The sequence below is a fragment of the Gossypium hirsutum genome, chromosome D04 (assembly GCF_007990345.1).
Source record: "Gossypium hirsutum isolate 1008001.06 chromosome D04, Gossypium_hirsutum_v2.1, whole genome shotgun sequence".
NCBI classification, from domain to species: Eukaryota; Viridiplantae; Streptophyta; class Magnoliopsida; order Malvales; family Malvaceae; genus Gossypium; species Gossypium hirsutum.
In genome coordinates, this window is record NC_053440.1 from 52,816,977 (window position 1) to 52,840,091 (window position 23,115).

At 30.7% G+C, this 23,115-nt stretch overlaps 3 protein-coding genes and 3 non-coding genes across 8 annotated transcripts; 4 read left to right on the forward strand and 2 right to left on the reverse strand.

Annotated features, from left to right (window-relative positions):
* Positions 1–506: 506 nt before the first annotated feature.
* On the forward strand, positions 507–4,046 carry LOC121216135 (receptor-like protein 56). Its single transcript, XM_041091441.1, has 5 exons — positions 507–559; positions 1,043–1,240; positions 1,482–1,552; positions 1,636–1,962; positions 2,037–4,046. The coding sequence occupies exons 1-5, from the start codon at positions 507–509 to the stop codon at positions 3,830–3,832; spliced, it is 2,445 nt and encodes an 814-aa protein (XP_040947375.1). The 3' UTR covers positions 3,833–4,046.
* Positions 648–720, forward strand: TRNAE-CUC (transfer RNA glutamic acid (anticodon CUC)). The gene has a single exon. It is a non-coding gene; the product is annotated as a tRNA-Glu (tRNA).
* On the forward strand, positions 3,912–3,984 carry TRNAE-CUC (transfer RNA glutamic acid (anticodon CUC)). The gene has a single exon. It is a non-coding gene; the product is annotated as a tRNA-Glu (tRNA).
* Positions 4,047–5,824: 1,778 nt separating the features above from the next.
* Positions 5,825–5,897, forward strand: TRNAE-CUC (transfer RNA glutamic acid (anticodon CUC)). The gene has a single exon. It is a non-coding gene; the product is annotated as a tRNA-Glu (tRNA).
* Positions 5,898–6,265: 368 nt separating this feature from the next.
* LOC107898870 (serine carboxypeptidase-like 34) lies at positions 6,266–12,126 on the reverse strand. 3 transcript variants are annotated; one of them, XM_041090861.1, is made up of 10 exons: positions 11,435–12,126; positions 9,516–9,623; positions 9,094–9,189; positions 8,779–8,871; positions 8,246–8,334; positions 7,716–8,009; positions 7,501–7,637; positions 7,298–7,390; positions 7,115–7,223; positions 6,266–6,549 (listed from the first exon to the last, which is right to left on the reverse strand). In XM_041090861.1, the coding sequence occupies exons 1-10, from the start codon at positions 11,715–11,717 to the stop codon at positions 6,400–6,402; spliced, it is 1,452 nt and encodes a 483-aa protein (XP_040946795.1). In that variant the 5' UTR covers positions 11,718–12,126; the 3' UTR covers positions 6,266–6,399. The 3 variants fall into 3 exon arrangements, with proteins under 3 accessions (XP_040946795.1, XP_040946796.1, XP_040946794.1); XM_041090862.1 differs by lacking the exon at positions 8,779–8,871; XM_041090860.1 differs by having other exon boundaries at positions 7,501–8,009.
* An 8,567-nt stretch (positions 12,127–20,693) lies between these two features.
* On the reverse strand, positions 20,694–21,826 carry LOC107898871 (thioredoxin X, chloroplastic). The gene is made up of 2 exons (XM_016824435.2): positions 21,274–21,826; positions 20,694–21,130 (listed from the first exon to the last, which is right to left on the reverse strand). Exons 1-2 carry the CDS (start codon positions 21,616–21,618, stop codon positions 20,924–20,926), a joined length of 552 nt encoding a protein of 183 aa, XP_016679924.1. The 5' UTR covers positions 21,619–21,826; the 3' UTR covers positions 20,694–20,923.
* Between the last annotated feature and the right edge of the window lie 1,289 nt (positions 21,827–23,115).

The window sequence follows — 23,115 nt, forward strand, 5'->3', positions numbered from 1 at the left end:
TATATTTTTAATAATTTATTATACTTCTATACAACACTTGTCAACTTCTCACCCTACTTATGAAGTTTAAAAACTCCACCGATAATGTACCATAAATTTTCTATAAACCAAACAAATAAAGAAAATGTAGGGATGATCTGTATACCTACTATACCTCTACCAACTTAAGACACGTGGTAACGAGGTAAGCTACTTGAAGAGTGCCCCTTACCCATGAAGAATCAATAGGTCATTAGAAGCTCCGCCTTTCGATTTAGCTATCGGCCAGATAGGAGGTAGTCGCTCAAGGAAGATAGCCACCCGTTTTCTTTGGGAGGATACCACCACTCGTTTTTTAAAGCATCCAAACTTTTATTAAGAACATGATTCTATTGGTTATCAAACTCCATGTAGATCCAATCACTCCATACCACGAATCAAAAGAAATGAAAAAATACGTCTTGTCACGAATATCCTTATCCCATTATAGACATCAATCCCACACATTCCACAATAATTCTAAAACGATGGAGAAGGGATCAAATCTTCAACATTCTACCTACACTCCGCCACTTTGGGGGTATCTAACATCATAGACTTCAATAGTTTTTCATAGCATTTTGGGGTGTAATGTAATTATTAAATCTTGTTTAAAAATGATGTCAAGATCCGTTGTAGTCTAGGTGGTTAGGATACTCGGCTCTCACCCGAGAGACCCGGGTTCAAGTCCCGGCAACGGAAATCTTTATTTTTTAACTTTGGACCGTTTTTGAGTTTTTGTAGCCCTTTGGGCTTTATCCGCTCTATTTGTTGACCATTTTTCATTTAAAAATTAAAAAAAAAACTTAAATATGGCAAAAATTTTCGAATCCATTAGAAGAAAATAGTATCTTTCCTATAAAGTATAGGAAGGACCAAAGTGGACAACAAGTTACAAGGATGCCATCTTTTTTCTATGATCAACCAAAACAGTATTGACTTTCAGACTGAAGTTCCTAGTGTTTACCAAGTCAACAATTTGCTATTCTTGGCTGATTTATTTCCTCTTTCATTTAACTTTCAGTTGTATTTTCATCACCCAGTGTCCCAGTCAACAGTGGAAAATGCAAGTCTACTATGTATTATCCAAGAATCTCAAGGCTAAGGAAATTTCAGTGCTAAAGCAAATAACAGAGAAGGGACAACAGACAAGAATATCAGGACAAGGAAAATCTCACGTTGGTCAAACTTGTGTTCCCATTTTCAACAAAACAAGTTACAGGTTAATATTGTATACATGTCTATCATATCCTGCTTGTATCTCATTCATATGTTAATGCCATATCACACTGCAATAATTAATGCTCAAGTATATATATCTAAAATATTATAATCGAGAAGTGTAAAAGAAGTTAGAAAAAGGATGCATTTATTTCTATTATAAACAAAAGAATTTGACTTCAGACTTTGGGAAATTTCTTGCCTTTTCTCTCATATTGTATTATTTTCTAACTTGTTATCAGGTGTCAAAGTTTTCTATCTTTTAGGTCTAATATAAGAGGTAACACAGAGTTGAAACTTCACAAAACAGACAGTAAGGTAATTTAGTTAGATTAATTGAGCACATCAATATGAACATTTTTTCTACTTACAATGGTATGCTGTTATTGTTTATAGTGATGATTACCTGTTGCAACATTGGATTCAACCATGGTTGTATGGATGAGGAGAGGACAGCTCTTCAAGAAATTACAGAATCTATGGGCTATGGACATGATTCTTATGAGTATTCATATCGGTCCAGATTCTTTGATGATTGTTGCAGGTGGGAAGGTGTTCATTGTAGCCCCACAAACTCTCAAGTGATTGAGATTTATTTCTACTTCATCAAGGAAGATAGTGAAGAACAGTGGTTTCTGGATATGAGTTTATTTTCTAAACTCAAGCAGTTGCAAGCATTGCATCTCGTAGGGAACAATATTGGTGGACTGGATAATCCTGATGGTAAGTTTCTCACTATGCTTTAATCAGTGGCTATTTTTGATACTTTCTTAAAACTATCCCTGATTTTCATGCAGCAATATGTGAACTTGCTAACTTACAACGGTTGGATCTTTCAATTAACTCAATTGAAGAAGAAGTACCACCTTGTTGGGGCAATATGCCAAAGCTTCGAACTCTAGACTTGTCGAAGAACGAGTTCCGGGGAAACCTTACTTCCATCCTTGCAAATATATCAAAAAACATTGAAGTCATTGACTTTTCTCATAACCTTTTCGAAGGTTTTGTGCCCTTTTCCATCCTTGCAAACCTTTCCAACCTCAAACATCTAGGTCTTTCCTACAATTACCATTTACAAGTTGAAACAGAAGATCCAATTTGGCACCCTTCTTTCCAAGTACAACATTTGCTTTTGGCTGATTGCAATCTGAACCATCAGAGTGGTCAAGGAATTCCTAGGTTCCTTTCAACACAATATAACCTGCAAACCTTAGATTTATCCAGTAACTCGCTGGTTGGAAAGTTTCCTACTTGGCTGCTTCAGAATGTTTCTTCCGTATTAAGCCTGAGAAGCAATTGCTTTGTTGGTCAATTCCCTGAACATTTCCAAACTACACTTTCTACGTTAGATATCTCTGACAATCGCTTTGATGGCCATCTGCCATTACACTTTGATCTAATTCTCCCTCAGCTGTTTGAATTCAATGCCTCCTCCAATCAATTTTCTGGCAATATTCCCCTTTCTGTAGGTGAATTGAAACATTTAGAAAGGGTAGACTTGTCTAACAATCGCCTCTCTGGACCTGTCCCTGTTGGTCTAACCCAAAATTCACCATTATGGTACTTGAATCTCTCAAACAATAGCTTGGAAGGTGAGCCGCTTGCTGTAAATTGCAAAATGCCAAAATTGCATTGGTTGCTGCTTCACAATAATCACTTTGTGGGGGAATTTCCAGCTTGCTTGTCCAACAGTTTGTCACTGAGACTGATTGATGTAAGACATAATGATCTCTTGGGAACCATCTCAAGTCTATCAGTTTTGATGCAATTAGGAGCATTTCTTGTGGGTGGGAATCAAATTTCAGGACACCTTCCCAAGGAACTATGCGAAATGCAAATGTTACAGTTCTTGGATTTCTCAAACAATAGATTCTCAGGGAACATTCCTCCTTGCCTCCATAAAAGTTTAGTATGGAAAAACAAGAACCAAGCAAACTCATGGGTCCCTATTGATTTCACCACCAAAGGTATTTCACGTTTGTACCAGGGGATTCCCCTTACTCTAATGACAGGGATTGATTTCTCAGTTAACACATTGGTTGGGGCAATTCCACAAGCAATTGGTGAACTATCAGAGCTTCATTCTTTGAACCTCTCAAATAATCATTTAACAGGCCATATTCCAACATCTTTCAAAGAACTCAATAATTTGGAGAGCTTGGATCTTTCCCACAACAATCTGACGGGACATATACCTCCTGAAATCTCCCAGATGAGTACTCTCTCAAAGTTTTCTGTAGCCTTCAACAACCTCAGAGGATCGATCCCATCTAGTACACAATTTTCAACATTCTCTGAAAGCGACTTCGAAGGCAACCCAGAACTTTGCGGTGAACCACTACAAAGGAAATGCTCGGGAAATGACGATGACGACGATGGAAGAAAAGAAAACCCCAGTGAGAAAGCAGTGGAGGGGGTGTTTGATAAGCCCTTGATTTTCTATTCATTTGTGTTTATATCATATAGTTTGGGATTCTGGGGTTTCATTGCACCACTTTACATCAGTACAAATTGGCGGAGAAAATACTTTGCCACCATTGATAGATGGATTGAACATCTTTTCTACATAAAGTTTTTCAAATTAGGCACTTAGCAGCAACCTGTAATGAAATAAACTTGTTTGTGCATAAGTAATTGGACTTTAACTATCTATTGTATTACAGCTTTAGAAATCCGTTGTAGTCTAGGTGGTTAGGATACTCGGCTCTCACCCGAGAGACCCGGGTTCAAGTCCCGGCAACGGAAATTTTAATCTTGGACCGTTTTTGACTATTTTGGAGCCCTTTGGGCTTTTTAAGTTAAAATATACCTATTGTCCTTGTACTTTTCAAAAATTTAAAATTAGTCCTTGTACTTGTATTTTCAAGGAATTTAGTCCTCTACTTTTCATATTTTAAAATTCAGGTCCAGCTTTAATGCCGTTGTTAAATTCAAGTTAATAATAATTTTTAATTATATGGTTACCAAGTGAGTAGTTTTTTTTTTCAAAATGTCAAAATAGCAAATTTAACAAAAAAATTAACAATGTTAACAATTGAACTTGAATTTTGAAATCTGAAAAGCAGAAAAACTAAATTCCTAATTTTCCAAAAGTACAAGGACTATAGGCACATTTTAACATTTTTTATTGTTTAAAAGAAACTGAAAAATGGTAGAAATTTTCAAATTTACTATATTTTGATGCATCCATTTGGAAAAGAAAACATTATATTTGTTACATAAGTTTTCTACCCATAGTGGTGGACCATAAATTATGTAAATATTAAGTGCATGAAAAATTACAAATTATATTTATAATTTTATAATCATGTTTTTGTAGATATTTGAAGTCACTCATAAGCTTTCACAAACAATACATTCTTAAATTAAATAAATACTTATTCAAAATTAATATTTATAAAGTCATAAAATTATTCAAAAACACCTATTCATGTAATATATAAAGTTATAAATATAATTTTACGTTTTTTAGTTTTATATTTGCTAACAAAGCTTTTACATTTAATCAAACAATGTATTTGTGCAATAAATTATAGGCAATTAATTTAAGCGAATAGTTGAAGGAAATTAAATATTTCCATTAGAAGAAATGAATTTAGTTTTGCTGATTGAGTCTTAGATTAATTGGCATTAATATTGTTGTCAATGTAGAAGGACATGGGTTCGAGTGCGTTGAAGCGCATTATCATCCTATTTACATAGGTTTGAGAGGAGCTATGAGCAGTTTTAGGCATTATATCAAAAAGAGTAGATATGATTAGAACCTATAATGAGATTATTTTGAAAAAACTTTAATTTTAGCTTATAATGCAATGCACAATTAATTCCTAGTTATTAATAAAATATTTTGTATCTGAGCTTGGTAATTAGATTCACTTTGGTACTTATATATATATTTTTTTGTTTACTTTGGTCTTTGAACTTGACAACTAATTCATTTTAGTCCCTAGATTTGGATTCTGTCAAGATTTAATTATGTGACTAGTGTTACTGAAATTGGACCAAATCGGATGGGCAAAGAATTGATCGATATAACCGTTCGAACAAAATGATTGAACCGATTGACTTGGAAACTACTTGAAATTGATAAAAAATCAAAAATTGAGAAAAAAATTGATAGTTGAACATATTAAACCTGTTTATGTTGTTTTATATTTCTATGAAATTTTAATTAATTATTTAATTATTATTGGTTTGACGGTTGAACTGGTTGAATAAAAAACTAGTGGTTTGACTTGTTTAATCACTAGTTTAATTATTAAAACACTGAATGTGACACCTTAAAATTGTGCTACTTCATCAAACTTTTATATTTTTCTAGTGACCAAAATAAACCTAATTATCAAATTCGAATACTAAAATAAACAAAAAAAAATGCAGGTATCAAAATAAATATAATTATTAAATTCGAGAGTCAAAATCGTCTCTATTAATAATCAAATCAAGTCAAAATAATGAAATTCATGAAAAATTACGAATTTTAAGGTTGAAACCGTTCAAATATACAATGTTCTATTAATCTAGAAAAGAGGTGAAAGTATGTTGTCCTTTGGTTATATATGTTAAAGCATCCACGCTTTCAAGATCCGTTGTAGTCTAGGTGGTTAGGATACTCGGCTCTCACCCGAGAGACCCGGGTTCAAGTCCCGGCAACGGAATTAAATTTTCCATTCTGCGATCTGTTTGTTTATTTTTGATTTTTACTTTGGGCTTTGTCTGGCTCTCTTTTTTTGTCTTTGAAATAGAGTTTGTTTGAAACATCCACATAAACTTTTATTTATTTTTTTCAGAAAAGGAAAATAAATTTATGTGATAAGAGTGGGTTAGTTTTGTTTTCTTATTATATGTGTAAAAGCAATTATTTATAAAGAAATAGATAGTCCAAATTTTATATTGTTATTGCCTAGTGGTGTTTGGAATTAAGCAAACAGGGTTTCCTTTTGAACATAATAAACCAAACTTAAATACATCTCACAATTCCAAATTCCCTGTCTGCAATGTTGATAGATAGAAACACTGATGTATATAATAAATTTAAACTCAAATGCATTGACATATGTTGAAAGCTAATGGTTTTGTTTACAAATGAAAACTAAAGTTTCTCAGATTTCATTTGCCTCTGAAAATGAAAGCAAGAGCAAGAAAATATAAACACAATTTCTAAAATGGTGTAGGTGGCAATTTCTTATTGGCCAAGAAATGCCTCACTAGTTGAAGTGCCTGACTTGGTTTAAAAGTTGGCACTTGATGACCTGCTCCTCTAATGGTTACAAACATAAGCCCTTCATATTCAATCGTCCACCCACCAACCTGTGAAAATAAAATGCAATATTACGACAAAATCATATATATACATATATATGATTGTTGTGAGGATGAAACAAGGTGGAGGTTATGACGGTGATTGGCGGTTTGCTTTGCTTAAGGCAGGGTGGAGAATCGCTATAAATGGAAGGTTAAAGAAGTTAGGTTTGAAAGACGATGTAGAAAGAGTGAGAGAGATCCCCCTACCATATGGAAATAAAGGATTTATGTACCCATAGCTCGAATCTCGAGATGCTATAGGTTAATTAACTACCTTGCTATAGTAGTCCCAAGTAAAGTAGTTAGGGTGGCAAATGGCCATACTGCCAATCATCTCAGATGAAATGTGACTGTTGATATCATAAATGATTGTATTAAAGTGAGCCCTTTATAAATTAGTGCTCGAGGAGTTTTCCAAGAGGTTTCTCAATGGATTTTCTTGATGAATTGTGCTGAAAGGTTGGCTATGGAAAGTGGATATTAGGAGTGATGACGAGTGAGAATTTCAAGGTATAGGGGTACAATATATATATATTCATGTGAAACAATGAAGTAGAGAAGCATGTATAACCTGTTTGTGGTTGGTGTACCAAGGTGTCCAATCTTCAATTATTTTTTGCCCTAACTTGTTCAGGGTTAATCTAGTTGCAGTCACTGGAATTCTTCCATCGGTATCTCCACTGCAAATACAAAACCGTGCATTTATATCATGTTCTTGTTATTTCGTGTTTTTGTTGTATAATCGTATCGTTACCTGAAAACCCAAATACGGATACCTCCGGCTATGAGCTTTTTAAGTGTAGGAAGCATAGAAGATGGTGCATCACCCCAAGTATTTATAATGTCACTGCAGACAAAGAAAGACAGCCTCATACTTAATGTATTTTCACATGGTTATTGATGATGTCCCAAAACAGACTTCAATGTTCAATGATTGTGGATTTCAATTAATGGTACCTGCAATGAGTCCATGGATAGGAGATGTTGGTTACGTTGGCATGAAGTGCTTGTTGAACATCAGGCCTATTTAAATAAACTTCAGTGTAGTTCGATAAACAAGGATCGTATCCCGCCGGTCTCAAATGCCATCGGTCCTGGAGAAAATCGGATTCAAATTTAAATCGAGACATTTTACCTATGTTATTTAAACTCGGGTGTGAGAAAGAGCTTACGAATTTGGAAAATATCTGTGGGGCAATGCCTTGAATCATCGGCCGTTGTCGGTTATTACTGGTGCTGGAGTTACTATTACAAGTGGGAGCATACAAGCTGTACATGTCTATGATGTTGTAGACATCAAAGTAAGCCTGCATGGCTTCATTACAACCATTAGTTGTGTTTGGAGTGCTGAAATTACATTTGATTTTGATGTTGCTGTAAACTCCATCGGATATCACTGCATGATCCCATGCATAATCCACCATTCCGGTTTGATCCGTTTCGTCGTCCATCAACGCGTTCCCAATCTACAAAAAATTCATTAATGAATTCCGTAATTCAAAATGATTGGATGAATCACTTGAATTAAAGTTTCGAATTTATATAAACGGTAAAAGTATCATGAGGTTTCTATACTAAGATTCAAATTATCTTTTGCTCCTCTAATAAAACAATAAACAAATTAGTATCAAATAGCAAATTGATCTTTCCATTAAAAATTTGTGTGACTGATAGAATAATAGAAAACAACTAAATTTCTTACCATAAATCCCTTAAAATTAATGTAATCCGACTTGGGAACAATCTTGTTATTGTCAAAGATAAGTTCAGCTAGCTGTGGAACATAGTGCCCTGAAAAAATTCATTATCCAAGTTATGAGTTCGGAATGTAGATATGTGTTTGAATATTAATAGGGATATTTATTGAATATAAATATTTTGGTAAAATAATTTATTAAGTCTTTCTCAAATTTGAAATTGAGGAAATTAGTTTTAAGTAACTCAATGTTTACATATTTTTTTAATTTGGTCTTGATTCTAAAAAATGAACAAATTTAGCCTCAACATTAACAAAAATATTATGGGCTAAATTTGTTAAATCGTGACTAAATTGATAGAATATGTAAATTATGACCAATTAAATCTATGTAAAATTGACGAAAAATATTAACAGTGTTATTAATTGTTCACTTTCAAAAATAATTAAATTATTTCGTTTAAAAAAAACTAATTTACCCAATATGAAAAAAATTAAGAAAAAAAATGAAGGGAGAAGTTTGTGATATATATATATACCAGCATAGCTTTCACCAGCAATGTAGAAATCATGCGACTTGAACTGTGGGAATCTTTTGAACCAATTGACCAGAAATATGTAGGAATCCTCAGCTAAGCATCCCAAGAAAATAACATGGAATTAATGATGATGAAATTATATTTTTTAAAAGAGTTTTAGTATCTCAACGTTTATTTTTAGCGCGATGCGTCTAGTTTTTTTTTTCTACTTACGTTACTATTTTTACACTAATTGCACGTAAATATATTTTATCCAAAGTGCCTTAAATTTTTTTTCTTTTACAATAAAAAAATTTAATGATAATTTATATTTACCTGTGATTTTATCACCCAGTTGATGGATATCACTGCTTGTGTTGGTATAAGAAAACCCAACACCAACCGGAGATTCAAGAAACAATAAGTTGGCAGCTGGTTCACAAACAAACTATCAATTATTCACTCAATTCAATTTAATCATAAAAAAAATTAAATAAACTAAATTTATTCGAGTCAAATTCGAATGGACCGATTGGCCCTAAATTTATAATGACCTGAATAAATAATTTAAAAGTTACCCTAAATTTTAAAGTAACTAGAATCTAAATTGATCTTAACTCGTAATTATCTGATCTAAAATACTCGAATCTTGAATCCAATGATCTAAACTCGAAACTATTATAATATGAAATGATCTTGAAATCTGACCTTTGTTCTATAATAAATGAAAATAAGTGTCGAGTTTGGTTTTTATATACCTTTATTCCACCTATGTGGATTAAGCTTTAGGGTTTGTTCATCTTTCTGAGTGAAGAAAGGTCCCAACTCCTCTGCTTCTCCATATCCAATGGATGAACATCCAGGACCTACAATTTTAATTATTTTAATAAGATTTCGACAAGAAGTAACCGATATTCACCATTTAAAAAATACAAATTAAATTAATAATAATAAAAAAAGGAAACAACCCATAAATGGAAATAAAAAAATGGAAAAGAAAATAAAGATTGAGAGTGCTAAAAGACGAAAAAGAGAGCATGAATGGTAGTTAAAAAGATGGTAGAAGTCAACATAGTTATAATAAGGTAGTTGAATCAGACTAATCATATTCAAGAAATCCATGATGATTTGGTTTGACAGCTTGTGAAAATAGATTAAAGGGTGTTATACCTACATATTCTTTTATTATTATTATTATTATATTGGATTTTTTTTTTAACTTGGCCAACTATGCATGCATCTTTATATATATATTGGTTAAAAATTGAAAGTAAAAGAAATAAATTAGAATGTCGATTGAGTTTTAGTTCGATTAGTATAGGCGTTGTTGTCAACATAAGAGGAACTATGTGCAAGCGCACTGAAACGCATTATACTCCTATTTTATGGATTGAGAAAGAGTTATGGGTAGTTTTAAGCATTGTATAAAAAAAACAGATACGATCCGAAGGTCTGCTCGAAACTTGAGAGGTTTTGAGTAAAACTATTTGGTCCAAAAAATGAGCTTGGACAAAAAAATTAAACCCGTTTTTAAGTTTGCAATACTTTGTATTATGTTATTTTTAAATATCATGTAATTTATAACACATAAAAAACTTATGCTAAATATATAATACTACTTTAATTTAAACGTTAAAATGGTGTTAAGATGACTATATAAAAAAGTTCAGTAAATAAAAAATATATAAAATTATTAATATTAAATAAAAATAATATAATTTTTTTTAAAAATAATAAAGATGAGCTTAAAATAAACTTGGGTTAGTCTCTTTACAAATATGAACGAATTTAGATAAAATAGACCTCTATTTCGGGCTATAGATTAGACTTGGACAAATATAAAATTTTAAGTTTAACTCGATCTATGAATACCTCTAAAGTCGATTTATGAGGTAAGATTTTTTTTTTCTCATTGCAAATTATATATGTCGTGCCTCTTCATGATGATGTTGAATTACCCAAAAAAATTGAATTATTAAATATTAGGAGGGATTAAAATTGAAAATTTTGTATTTAATTTAGAGACTAAAATCCTTAAATTAAATTATTATTTTTGGGAAGAATGTCTACTCTTCTTGTCGCTCTTGTGTCCAAGGGTGACCTAGACTAAAATTTGAATAAAAATTTTAATTAAAATTGAATATAAAATATAAATCTTGGAAAAAATACTTTTTGAATTTTTGGGTCAATTGAATTTTAATTTAATTAGCACCGTACTATTATAACGATATAGAAAACGTAAATTCAAACGTATTCAAAATACGATAGTAATGATTATTACAAATTAATAAGTAAATAAGCATGTTAATTAGACAATGTTGAATTTATGTATCGATATATATGGGGTTAAAAATTCTAAAATTTTAACATTTTGGGTACCAATTTGAAAGGAATATATATGGAGAATGTGTAAAGGGAAAAACCAACTTTCATCCAAACAAAACAAGTGACAAAAGAGTAGGAAAAAAAGGTTGAAGATGACAATTCAACCCAATATGAATATATATGGCAATGGTGCAAAAGGCATGAAAATGACTTGGTGAATAAATACAAAAATCAAATAAAAATTTCCACACGGAATCTTTTTGGGTTACTCTTTAAATCTATTAACTCATAATTTCATATTAGTTAAAATCGACTTAATCGAATTGAAAAAAAGAAAAGAAAATTTGTTTACCTCCATTGAGCCATAGTAAGAGGGGCTTTTTCTCAGGTTTGCTGGTGGCTTCAAAGAACCAATAAAACAGGGCTCGACCATGACTCTCGTTCACCGTCACGTACCCTGCATATTGCTTGAACTCCACCGCCGGTTGTCCTGGAAGCTCCACCACCCTGTCCGCTTCTTGCTGCCGTAAAACATCACTATGGCTCAGTTCACCGCCGTGCCTCGACCCTTCACTGTTCACACTAAGCAAAACCAAAACAAAAAAACCCAACCAAACTGCTGCATTGGAAGCCATTAGAGATCCCACTCCCCTTCTTCTTCTTCTTCTTCTTCTCTGTATATAAATTTATCTCAATTGTGTGGTGTTAAGATATGTGTATATAATATATATATATATACATGGAGAAAAAGATATTCATCAGATAATCAACGACAGATAAGAATCATCTGTAATTAGTTGAGGGCTTTTTTTTTTAATGAAAAAAGAAGTCATACTTAATTATTATTTTTAATTCAGGGACTGAATTATATAATTGCTTGGACGGGAATTTTGGGAGTATATGGAATGGGATATTGGGAAAGAGAGGGCCGGTTTTGGGTCAATTGCTTTGAATGGAAATATTTGACAGCTTTTTTGCAATTTTATAAAATTTAACCTTTGATTAGAAGCTAAACTAATTTGGTAATAAAATATACACATGTTGAATCTTATATATATATTTTTTATATTCTTCATATCCGTTTTACGATCCATGTTCGGGGTTCAAGGTGATTTCTCTCAACAATATCGTCTCCAAAATTCAAATCCAAATCTTCCCCTTCAGAGTGCAATATGCAAATGTTCTCCCACTATATAATTTTGCCATACTTATGTTAGTATGGAATTGGGAAGTTCTTTTTATTTTCCCACTACTATTATGTTAGTTTAGTTTTTCATTTTTTTAAATTTTTTTATTACTATATACATTTTAACATAAGTATTTGAAGAGTAAAGTCAGGAAATTTTTTGTTTGGGTCGATATAAAATTTAAAAAAAAATTAAAGACTAAAATTAAAATGTTTGTATTCAAATGGCTTAAGATTAACTTAGTAATTTTAAAAAGGACTAGAAACGAAATTATACCATTTAACCAATGAAGAACATTGACTACACCTACAAGTACTAGAGACATGTAAAAATTATTTTAAGAAACTAAATATATCAAAATCGACATAAATTACACAAATCTGATCGTATACAAACATATCAAAATTTTAATTTTACATTAATCCTAAAATGTAAATGGTGTTTGGTATTTCAATAATTTTTAAATTAAAGAAGATGTTAATTAAGAAAACTTATGGTAAAAGCACCGTGGAGGCTCTTATATTAAAAGTTGGATTGTATGTTATATCTCTCTTATAAAAAAATAAGTAAATTAGTCCTTATACATTAGATAAAAAAAAAAGCAAATTAGCCTTTTTTTGTTAAAATTTGATTCATTTGTCCTATTAAAAACTGACACGGCTGACAAAATAAGCATACAATGACATGTGACATGTCATGTGTACCTTACGGTGACTAGTTTTTAACCGTAGAAATGAATTAAATTTTTAATAGACTAATAGCAAGATAAATTCGTATTTTTAATTTATTTATTTTGGCTAATTATCGGATAAATGCTATTAAATTTGAGTTTTTCTTATCTGGAATAAAGTTGGTGTTGAATTCAAACTCTTATAAATAGGGGCTAAATTGAAATAAAAAGCAAAGACGAGGGCTTGATTGAAAGATTGAAGATTCAAAAAGTGGCTGGATAAAGATTGAAGGATTTTTTATATTGTTACAACTCTGTAATTAGTTTCAATTTAATTTTTAAATTTTAAATTATTTAGTGATAATATTTAGGATTATTTAATGATAATATTTTTAAAAAATCTAGCTAAATTTTAACATTAAAAATGTGTATAAATACATATTTATTTACCCTTCGCATTTAATAAATTCTCTATTTCTTTTCCCCGCGTCATACTCTATTATGCCATTTCAACTCTTTTCCTTTTACTTTCAACTTTTTGATTAATTGCCTTCCAAGGCCCTTTCCCTTTCTACTTTTAACATATAGGGCTAATTTGCCCATTTTTTTAATAAAAGGATAAAATGCAATCCAACCCCTAATTTTGAGCATGGTTTGTTATCATGTTTCAATTATAGCAAAAAGTGTTAAGTTCAATGGCAAGACACATTACATTTTTGATAAAAGAATGCACGTTCAAATTTTGGAGACGACATTATTGAGAGAGACAATCACAAACTCCAAATATAGACCATAAAACTAATATATAGAATAAAAAAATTATATTTGGATTATTTGTATTCATAATTTCTAATGATATGCTCTTAAATTTAAGTTTAGAAAAATATATTATTCCTTAATTATTTTTTTTGTGTTGTAATTTAATGCTATCATATATTATTTTATCAATCTCAAATTACCTCATGTTATATAGTTATCATAATTATTAAGTGAAAGATTTAAATTATTTGCATAAATTAATAATATGTAAAAATATTTAAATAATATATCTTGATTTATATAAAGTGGTGATTAAAACTTTTGACAGATGCTCATTTGATACAGGTTCAAATCGTGTGACGTCCATCCCTACCTTAATATTATATAAAGGATAAAAGAAATAACAATATTTAATATAATTCAATTTTTTTGTAATTATTATATTCCCTAAAATAATTATTATATATAATTGGAGTATTTTGTAGATTTTATTTTTAAACTATATTTTAATTATATTTTTCATGTTGGGTTACTTGGGTAGATTTTATCTTAGATTGTATTTTAATTATATTTTTGGGTTTGTATCACTTTAGATTTTATTCCCATTAACACTATTTATTTTTAGGAATTGATTAGAAATATTTAGAGGGGTTGGAAAATTATATAAATTTTTTTATTTTTTAAAAGTCTCCTTTTTTTTATTAAAATATACTTATGGATTTATTAGCATAGATATTAAAATATAATAACTTTAATATAATTATAAGGTAAATTTATTTATAATTAATGGTTGAAATCCCGAGCGAAATTGGGTGTAAAATTACTACTAATAATACAAATTTATGAAAAAAAAACAAAAAAAGTTTTATGCAATTTCATCCTTAAAAGCTGCTAGAATTTGAGCCTATGCTTTTCTACAAACTCTTACACATTAATTTATTGACTCAAAATTATAATTACTCAATAATTTATATTTAATAAGGGAAAATACTTGATAGATTGCCAATGAAATGTTTAAACTCTACAAGTAAAGGCGGGGTGACATGTGTCTTATAAAGTCATAGTAAAATATTAAAAAAATAACTACTAAAAAAGAGAGAGACATGAGAAATATTTGGCATACTAGTAGTGTATTTTTTTTATTCCATAAGCAAATTTAAAATTTTGATGCGTCTCTTTTTTGGGTCAATATTTGATAATTTGGTAGTGTACTTTTTTTTATCATTTCACAAATAGTTTTAAAAAATTGACATGTCTCTTTTTTAAATACATATTTTATACTCCTACAGGATACTTGATAACCCCTTAACTTCACTTGTAAAGTTTAAAAACTACACTAGCAGTGTACCGAGTATTTTCTCCTCTTTTTTCAATATTTTACTGTACCTCTATAAGACACTTGTCAATCCCTTGACCTTATTTGTGTAGTCTACAAACTCCATTGATAGTATACTAAACAAATTTCCTTCAATAAAATATTAAAAATATATATTTAAAAAAAAAGACACGTGAATTTTTTAAAATTATTTGTGGAATAGAAAAAAATGGTTAAATATACCCAAAAATAATTAAAATCATGTAGGCAATGAGTAGTTTGTATTGAGAATTTACAATAATTAAAATAAACTAAAGTTAAACATTGACGAGTTCCATTGTTAATATAAATAAATAAATGTAACATCAAAATCTAATTAATTAATGACAATACAACCATAAATTCGTACAATAAGAACATATATATTCGAATGGAAAATTGGAATAATTTATATTTAAAATAACATTAAATTTATATAAAGAACAAAGGAACCAGACAATATAATAGACAAAAAAAGGAAGATGATTGATTACTTAAGCCAAATTTAATATTATTTTTTAGGAAAAAAAAATGCATGTGACCAAATTAAAAAACCTTAAAAATCTCATATTTATTTTTTCAATTTGCCATTTTGTTGTTTGGGCTAGGCTTGGTAGTACTCATTGGGTTCTTGTTTTTATTTTATATGCAATTTTATAATAATGTTTGATGTATTTTATTTAGTGCAATAAAATGTTAGGATGTATTTTTGACATTATATAAATAATTGAGAAAAATAAAATATGATTAAGGGTTTTTAATTTTTTAGACCCATAATTACAATAATTATTCAAACATGCTATATATATATGTGTATAATTACAAATAATTACATTCAGATTCAATTATTGAATGATTTTTTTAACACATTATAAAAAGAAAAAAAAAAGAGAGAGATGCCATTGTTTGTATTTAGGTTGATTCAATCAATTTATTTTCATTTTGCATTTGATGAAAGAGATTATAAGCATTACTAATACTAGAAATTATATCACACGTGCATATGTATGGAAACCTCTATTTAGACTATAAGTAAGCGTTTAAAAATGACATAATAAATAATGAAATATAAGATTTGGAAATAATAATAATAATAACAATATATATGTAATATGTACAAAATTAACATAAGAAAATTGCTTAAATTGTGAATAAATGGAAATTTAGGTAGGTAAATACATCAAATTAAGAATATTAAATCCACTCCAATTGTTTATAATAGTATTATAATTTTTCTTAAGTCAGTATTGACTTGACTTATGACGTCAACTTAATCGTCGACATTGTCAATGTATACAAATAATGTGGGTGAAACAGTTTGTGTAATAATCTTGAAATGTTTAAAATTTTCAAAATAAAAGTTTGGTTGAAGTGGTAAACAAAAAAAGATTTTATAAATATTGGAAGCATGGGTTCAAATCCTAACATTTCTAACTTTTTTTTTATTGATTTTTCTAAAAATAAAAAAAGGCAAAAGTATCTTCATAATAATATAACTTATTTAAAATATATAAGATTATTTTAGTAAATTTATTGACTAAGTTAATATTGAGTTAACTCGTGACATCAACCCAGTCACACATTTAAATAATAGCATAGATGCTATGCCAATATTTGCATAAAAAAGTCCCTAAGACATAATGTTTTTTTTTTCCAAAGAGAAATTTTCATTGATATAAAAATTATTACAAGGAAAGGGAATCATAAGGATCCTAATGTATATGAAATTAAACACGCGAAATGCATATGAAAGAAATGATATAAATGCTTAACCAAAGTTAAGTTGTACTGAAAACATATCTGGCATTTAAAATGATTTTCAAAAAGAACCCAAGCATCATTTCTATTCAATTTTGAAAATTTTATCATTTGACTCGAACCATAATAAAAATTTACGCAATAGCTTTTGTAAAGATGACTAGTGTTTATTAATTTTGAACGTTTAAGCTTCCTTGATAGTTTTGCCTTTTTCAACATCAGTGAAAGAACAAAGAGGAAAAAGGGTACAAGGTGACATTGTCTCAAGTCTTCTCCTTGGCCTAAACGCCTTATGTAGTTCTCCATTGATGATAATGGGAAAAATTAGAGTAACGATGCACTCCATGATTCATCATCATGAAGACTTTGTTTCACCACCTTTTTTTAAAAGTAGGATTAAAGTCTTCATGAGCTAAACCACAAGAGTTAGGTGAGATGATAAATGTCTTTTCTACCTTAACTAGTAGTCAAGAGTTCAATCCTCATACTGGGTATGGAGCAGTTTTAAAACTCGTGGCCAGCATCTACCCGTTTAATGAGCCTATAGAATGCAGAGGATTAGTTACTAGGCTCGCTCCAGTAGATACCTTGAGAAATAAAAAAAAAGTCTTCATGATAAGGTACCCGCTCAGTCCAAAAAACAAAAGGTTATTGGGACTTCATCTTCCTTCTCTTAGACCGCAACCACTCGACACCGACATCTCACATTCGATCATCCACCCCATGAAGAGAGGTACCAACACTTGAAGGACAAATCATTGAGTTTGAGTTGGTGTATCAACTGGAAAGCCCTTCAGATTGTGGGTCTATCCACACGGGTTATACTTTATTGGACGTGACACCATGGGAATAGTTTTTTGTGATCGTGGAGCTAACATATGCTTAACTTACTTTGGAGTTTTGCTCCTCATTCTTCTTACAAAATATGCTATCGTTAGGGGATGAACCTCGAGCGATTTCATTCCGTCTTGGGGGCATCATGTTATCTTGAATTCGTCTCCTTGGAATGCATGCAACTTAAGTTGGTGAAACAGATTCCTTTAGTAGTCTCATTTTAGATGTCATTATTTTGCCATGATCTTGTACGCAAAGTTATAACAACTAATGGGTCTGAATTTTGAGATATATTTGGGGGCATTTCTACCTTATAATGAGAATGAGATGAGTTGAATCCATCTCGTTATGTAGCCTGCCACTTGCAAGGAATAACTTTTGGTAATCTTTCTTACTACATGTCCTTCATCTGATATCCATTTCCCTTCATAGTTCTTTATTTTGTGGATTTTGTTCCATCTTTAATGGTTGATAATAGTGTTATCAAAAACTATGTTTGTCTCACCTTGTTTAATCCACTTGATTCTTGATCTCTGTTTGTGTAAGGAGATTTTCACCTTAATTTTCATCCTCGGATGTCCAAACTTATTACTTTATTCTTTAAAACATGGCTTAGCATTCTTTAATTTCCATTGGAATTTGTCCATTCTCATTCCAAATGTATGTTGGTTCCATGCTCACTTTCCTCTTCTAATAGCCACTTAGCTTTGAAACTGAATAATTTCTTCCTTCTTCGGGTTCGTTTGTGAAGTGCTACAACTATTGGACTATGATCTGGCCATAGTCAACTTCATTGTACATTAATAAAGGCTCTGTCTGATTTTTCTTGTATCTTTTCGATTTCTACCCTTAGATTTGGCCACGTAAAACCACCCCTATAATATCCATAAAGGATTGGCACCGATCAATCTACTTGTTGAACTGGTCTTGCATTAATTTCCCTCCCTTTGGACATTTTTTTTTCTGAGGATCTAGCAATGTTGAAATCCCATTATACAGATCCAGGGTTGGTCAGAGTCCACCTGAGCTTTTGAGATCTTACTCCATACTTTTTTTCCCTTGTCATCTTGTTATAATAAGCTACCATGAATGAATAAGAATCTCCATCTTTTACTACCCCAGTTGATCTTTGAATCAGTATAGTTCTTCGAAGAACTGATGACCTTGAAATTCACATCCTGTTTTCACCATAGAACCCATTGATGAACCTTAAATCTGTTCTTAAGCACTTCTAGTCTTTTCCTCTTCTGTTCTAAGAAAATAACAGTTGGTCCATAGCCAATTGAGCTCCTTTAAGGCTCGAACAACTGTTGGTTGTCCAAGACCACAAAATTTCCATGATAACAAAACTCATCTCATGAAAAATCCAAGAAGAAACAAGGCAAACTATGGATTACCTTAAGATCCCAGCTCATTTCTCATTATAACTCCGATCTTCAAATTAAAGAATTCACTGCTGCCGGAGCCATGTGATACTCGTGACTAAGCCAAGCAGATGAAGGTTGCACAAGTGTGAGAATCCCCAAATCGATTGAGAGAGAAACTACTAGCAAATGCTAGATTAGCTAGGGAAGCCCTACACATGCAAACGACAGAGCAGATGAAAATCACCTGTAATTACCTTCGACCACCAACTTTGCAATCATTGGCCTTTTTCTTGGTATTGGTTTTGTTAATCAGGTAAGACTTTCTTGCTCTTCCGCTATACACTTGCAATGATTAAAGGAGCTTTGAACATTGGTTCCCAAATAGCCATTAGCAATGCCAGTGAAGCTGCCCAAGACAATAGATAACTAGGGATTGCAATTGGAGTGGAGTGATGACGGGGATTGTCTCATTTACTTCTGCCCCAAGTTTGCATAGATGTCATAAACATCCACATCCGGATATGTTGGTAATATCCAGAACCACTGCATCTCACTTCTTGTATTAATAATTTTTCAATTTCATATTATAAAAAATCATATTTTATTAACTAACTAATGAACATAATTTCAATATATATAGTTTTCTAGTATACGTATAATATATAGTGTATAAATACTCATATATGTACCTATGATTTATATATTTAATGTATATATAAAAGAATAAAACAAATTACATAGAATGTCACGAAGGGTAAAGTAGTAATTTAGAAGTCAGACGAAGCAAAGTGAAGCAAACATTTATCACAATTCACAACTGCCTCACTCCATTAAGCGCATCCACTTTTTTTTAAATCAAATCTCCATTCAGAGAATTCGATGCATAATCAGTGTAGCGGTTTGGGTTTTCTATGGACCACCCATGGAAGAACAACTTCCAACCAAAAGATACAGGACTTCAATAGCATTAATGTCATCATATTTTATAGGCCTACTAAAGCACCACATGAACACAACACTTAAAAGGCAAATAAAACACGACACAGACAGAAGATAAGCAAATACACAATACAAATATATGAGCAAGCTCAAAAGGTATATAACCTAAATTATTAACACGTCAAATGAAAAAAAATTCTTACCAAACCCTTATTGCTGGCCATTAATCAAAATTACATATAGATTATATACTTTCCTTCTATAGTTCCATATAGAATAAATTATCACCCATCATTATTTTTTTCTAAGATGTATTAGTAAAATAGAAGTAACTTTGAATCAATTATGATTCAGTGATAATGTATGGTAAACAGTACCATGAGCAAAAACATTATTAACTGAAAAATAAATCTATTCAAGTGGACAAGACCATCCTATGTTACTGATACCTGAAGATCAATGTATCAATGATTGAATAAGCATCAAATACAGGTGCACGGCACAAATATTATAAGAAAAATAAGAAGTCCCCATAACATAGAATTTAGTCAAATTATGAATAGAGGTAAATAACTTCTTTTTTGATTTTCATGGAAATTTCTATGATCATATCTACACTAATAGAACATGTTTCAAACATGAGGGGTTTTTTTTTTTTCAATACATTACATTTAAATAGAAGAGGGAAAGGGCTCATAAGGATCGTACTGTGAATACCATGTTAACCTTGGAAGCTATATATATAAGTTGCCAACTACATGAGAGTTTTATTAAGAACAGAAAAACAAAGTATACAAGAGCGGAATCTAATATCAGTATTTCTATTTTCGGAAAAGATTAAAAAAAAATGGAGCAACATAGCATTCGATTTACTCATTTATACTCCAAGAAATTAATTTCAGGTACTTTATAGCTCAAAGATTATACAAGAAAAATTAAATACGCAATCCCAAATAGGGCAGAAAAGAGAATGCTAGGCAACAGAAATTGTCTCCAAGAGAGAATCAACATACTCTTTAAGCTTGGCCTTTGTAATCGCACCTTCTCTCCTACTTTCTGCCACTTCTTGCCCATCTTTGAACAAGATCAAGGTCGGCAATCCGTAAACTTTGTATTCTTCAATCAGTTGTGGATTCGCATCATGATCTATTTTCACAACTTCTAATTTATCTCCGTATTCCTAAATTTGAACCAAAAAAGAAGCAGCTATAAGCTACTAGAAATGGATAATCAATTCGTTGATAATCACTCATTAAACAAGTTCAAGCTCTTAATTAAAGGAACAAATAAGTAATTAGATGAAAAATGAAAAAAGAAAACTACCTGAGCGATGGATTCCATGGCGGGAGAGATTAATCGGCAAGGTCCACACCAAGTGGCGACGAACTCGACGAGAACCGGACGGTTGGATTCCAACACCGTACTTTGAAACTCGCTCTCTTTAATTTCCCTAACGCCAGCACCGCACCGTACCGAGAATTTAGGAACCGATGAGGAAGTGAATGGCCGTAGGAGCTGGAGATGGTTCCGTCGGAAACCGTTGACCGAAGGAGTGGAAGAGAATCTTGCGGCGGCGGAATAGACCTTGGATGGGGAAGCGATTGTGCGAACCGGAGGGAGGGGTGACCGGACCACCATAGACGATGAACTTGAGCGAAGTGTGTCCATTTTTTACGGCTGGTGATTAAGAGTGTGGATTGTGGAAGGATAAAATTGAGAGATCACAATATTTTCTTTTATTTTAAAAAAAGAATTTTATTTTTTTTATAAATAGTTTTTTATGTGATGGAGAAATTAGAGGTTGTATGATCTATTTCCAGCTTGACTGGAACCACAACGGCAAAACCTTGTAGTTTGACATAATCAACAATTTAGCGCTCAAACTTTACAGAAAAAATCCTTTTAGCCCTTTATTTAATTTTTCTCTTTTTCAGCCTTTGAGCTGGTGTTTTTCGTCAAATCACCCATAATGGATGGGAAAATTAATTTTTTAAAAAATTTGCTGACTTAACATATACGTGAATTGTCACATGGATGACACATAATTATTTAATTACCTTTTTAAAATTTTAAAAAATTAATTAAATAATGACATTTCATCCACGTGTATGCCATATTAGTAAAGTATTTTCCATCTATTTTAGGATGATTTGATAAGAAAAATGCAATTTCAAAAATTAAAAGGGACAAAAACTTAAATTGAGGGCTAAAATAACTTTTTTTTAGTTAGAGGGCCAAAAAAATCATTATACCTTTTAGTTTTCATTGAAAGGTTTCTCACGTGAACGCCACGTGATTGATACCGACTCTTCTTTATCTATATATATTCATAAGAAAATAAGTATTACAAGACTGTTAAATTCATTTCACTATTTTTTTTTTCATAAAAAATTTCTATTAAAGTAGAGAAAACAATAAGGTCCCATCCAGCCAAGAAAACGAAATGGAGTTAAAAGAGGTAAAAGTACCATAAAACTCTCTATATTATATTTTGATTTTCATTTTAGTCCTTTCATTGAAAAAATTGAGTAAATTAGCTCTTATATGTTAAGATGTGTGAGTAATATAGCATTCCTTTAAAATTTGTTATTTATATATAAGTTATAATAACAAAGTTGACTCTCAACCTTTACACATTTATTCAATTTGACTTCTACTCTTTTATTGAAAGTAAATTAGATTTTTTTTTAAACTAATAAGGCTAAAGGATATATCAAAAATACCTTAGTAACAAATTTAAAAAGAAATCAAGTAAGCCCTTTTAAAATTTAAAAATTATTTAAAAAATCATAAAAATTATAAACAAAATTTATAAAAATTTTAAAATTATAAAGTTTTCATTAAAAAAATAAAAATATTGGCCCATTGTTATAAGATTTTTTTAAAAAAAATTTATCCTCTATTTTTTTTATTGGGTTGATATTGTTATCTTTTAATAAAAGTTTTATAATTTTTATAACTTTTTTTTAAAAGGGTTTAATTAATTTTTTTAATTGTTACTATGGTCTTTCTGACCCTTTAGCCTTATTAGTTCCAAAAAAACTTTTAATTTACTTCCAATAAAAGAGTAGGAGTCAAATTGAATAAATGTGTAAAGCTTGAGAGCTAAACTTGGTATTATACCTTATATATAAACACCAAATTTTAATGGAGAGGTTATTTTAC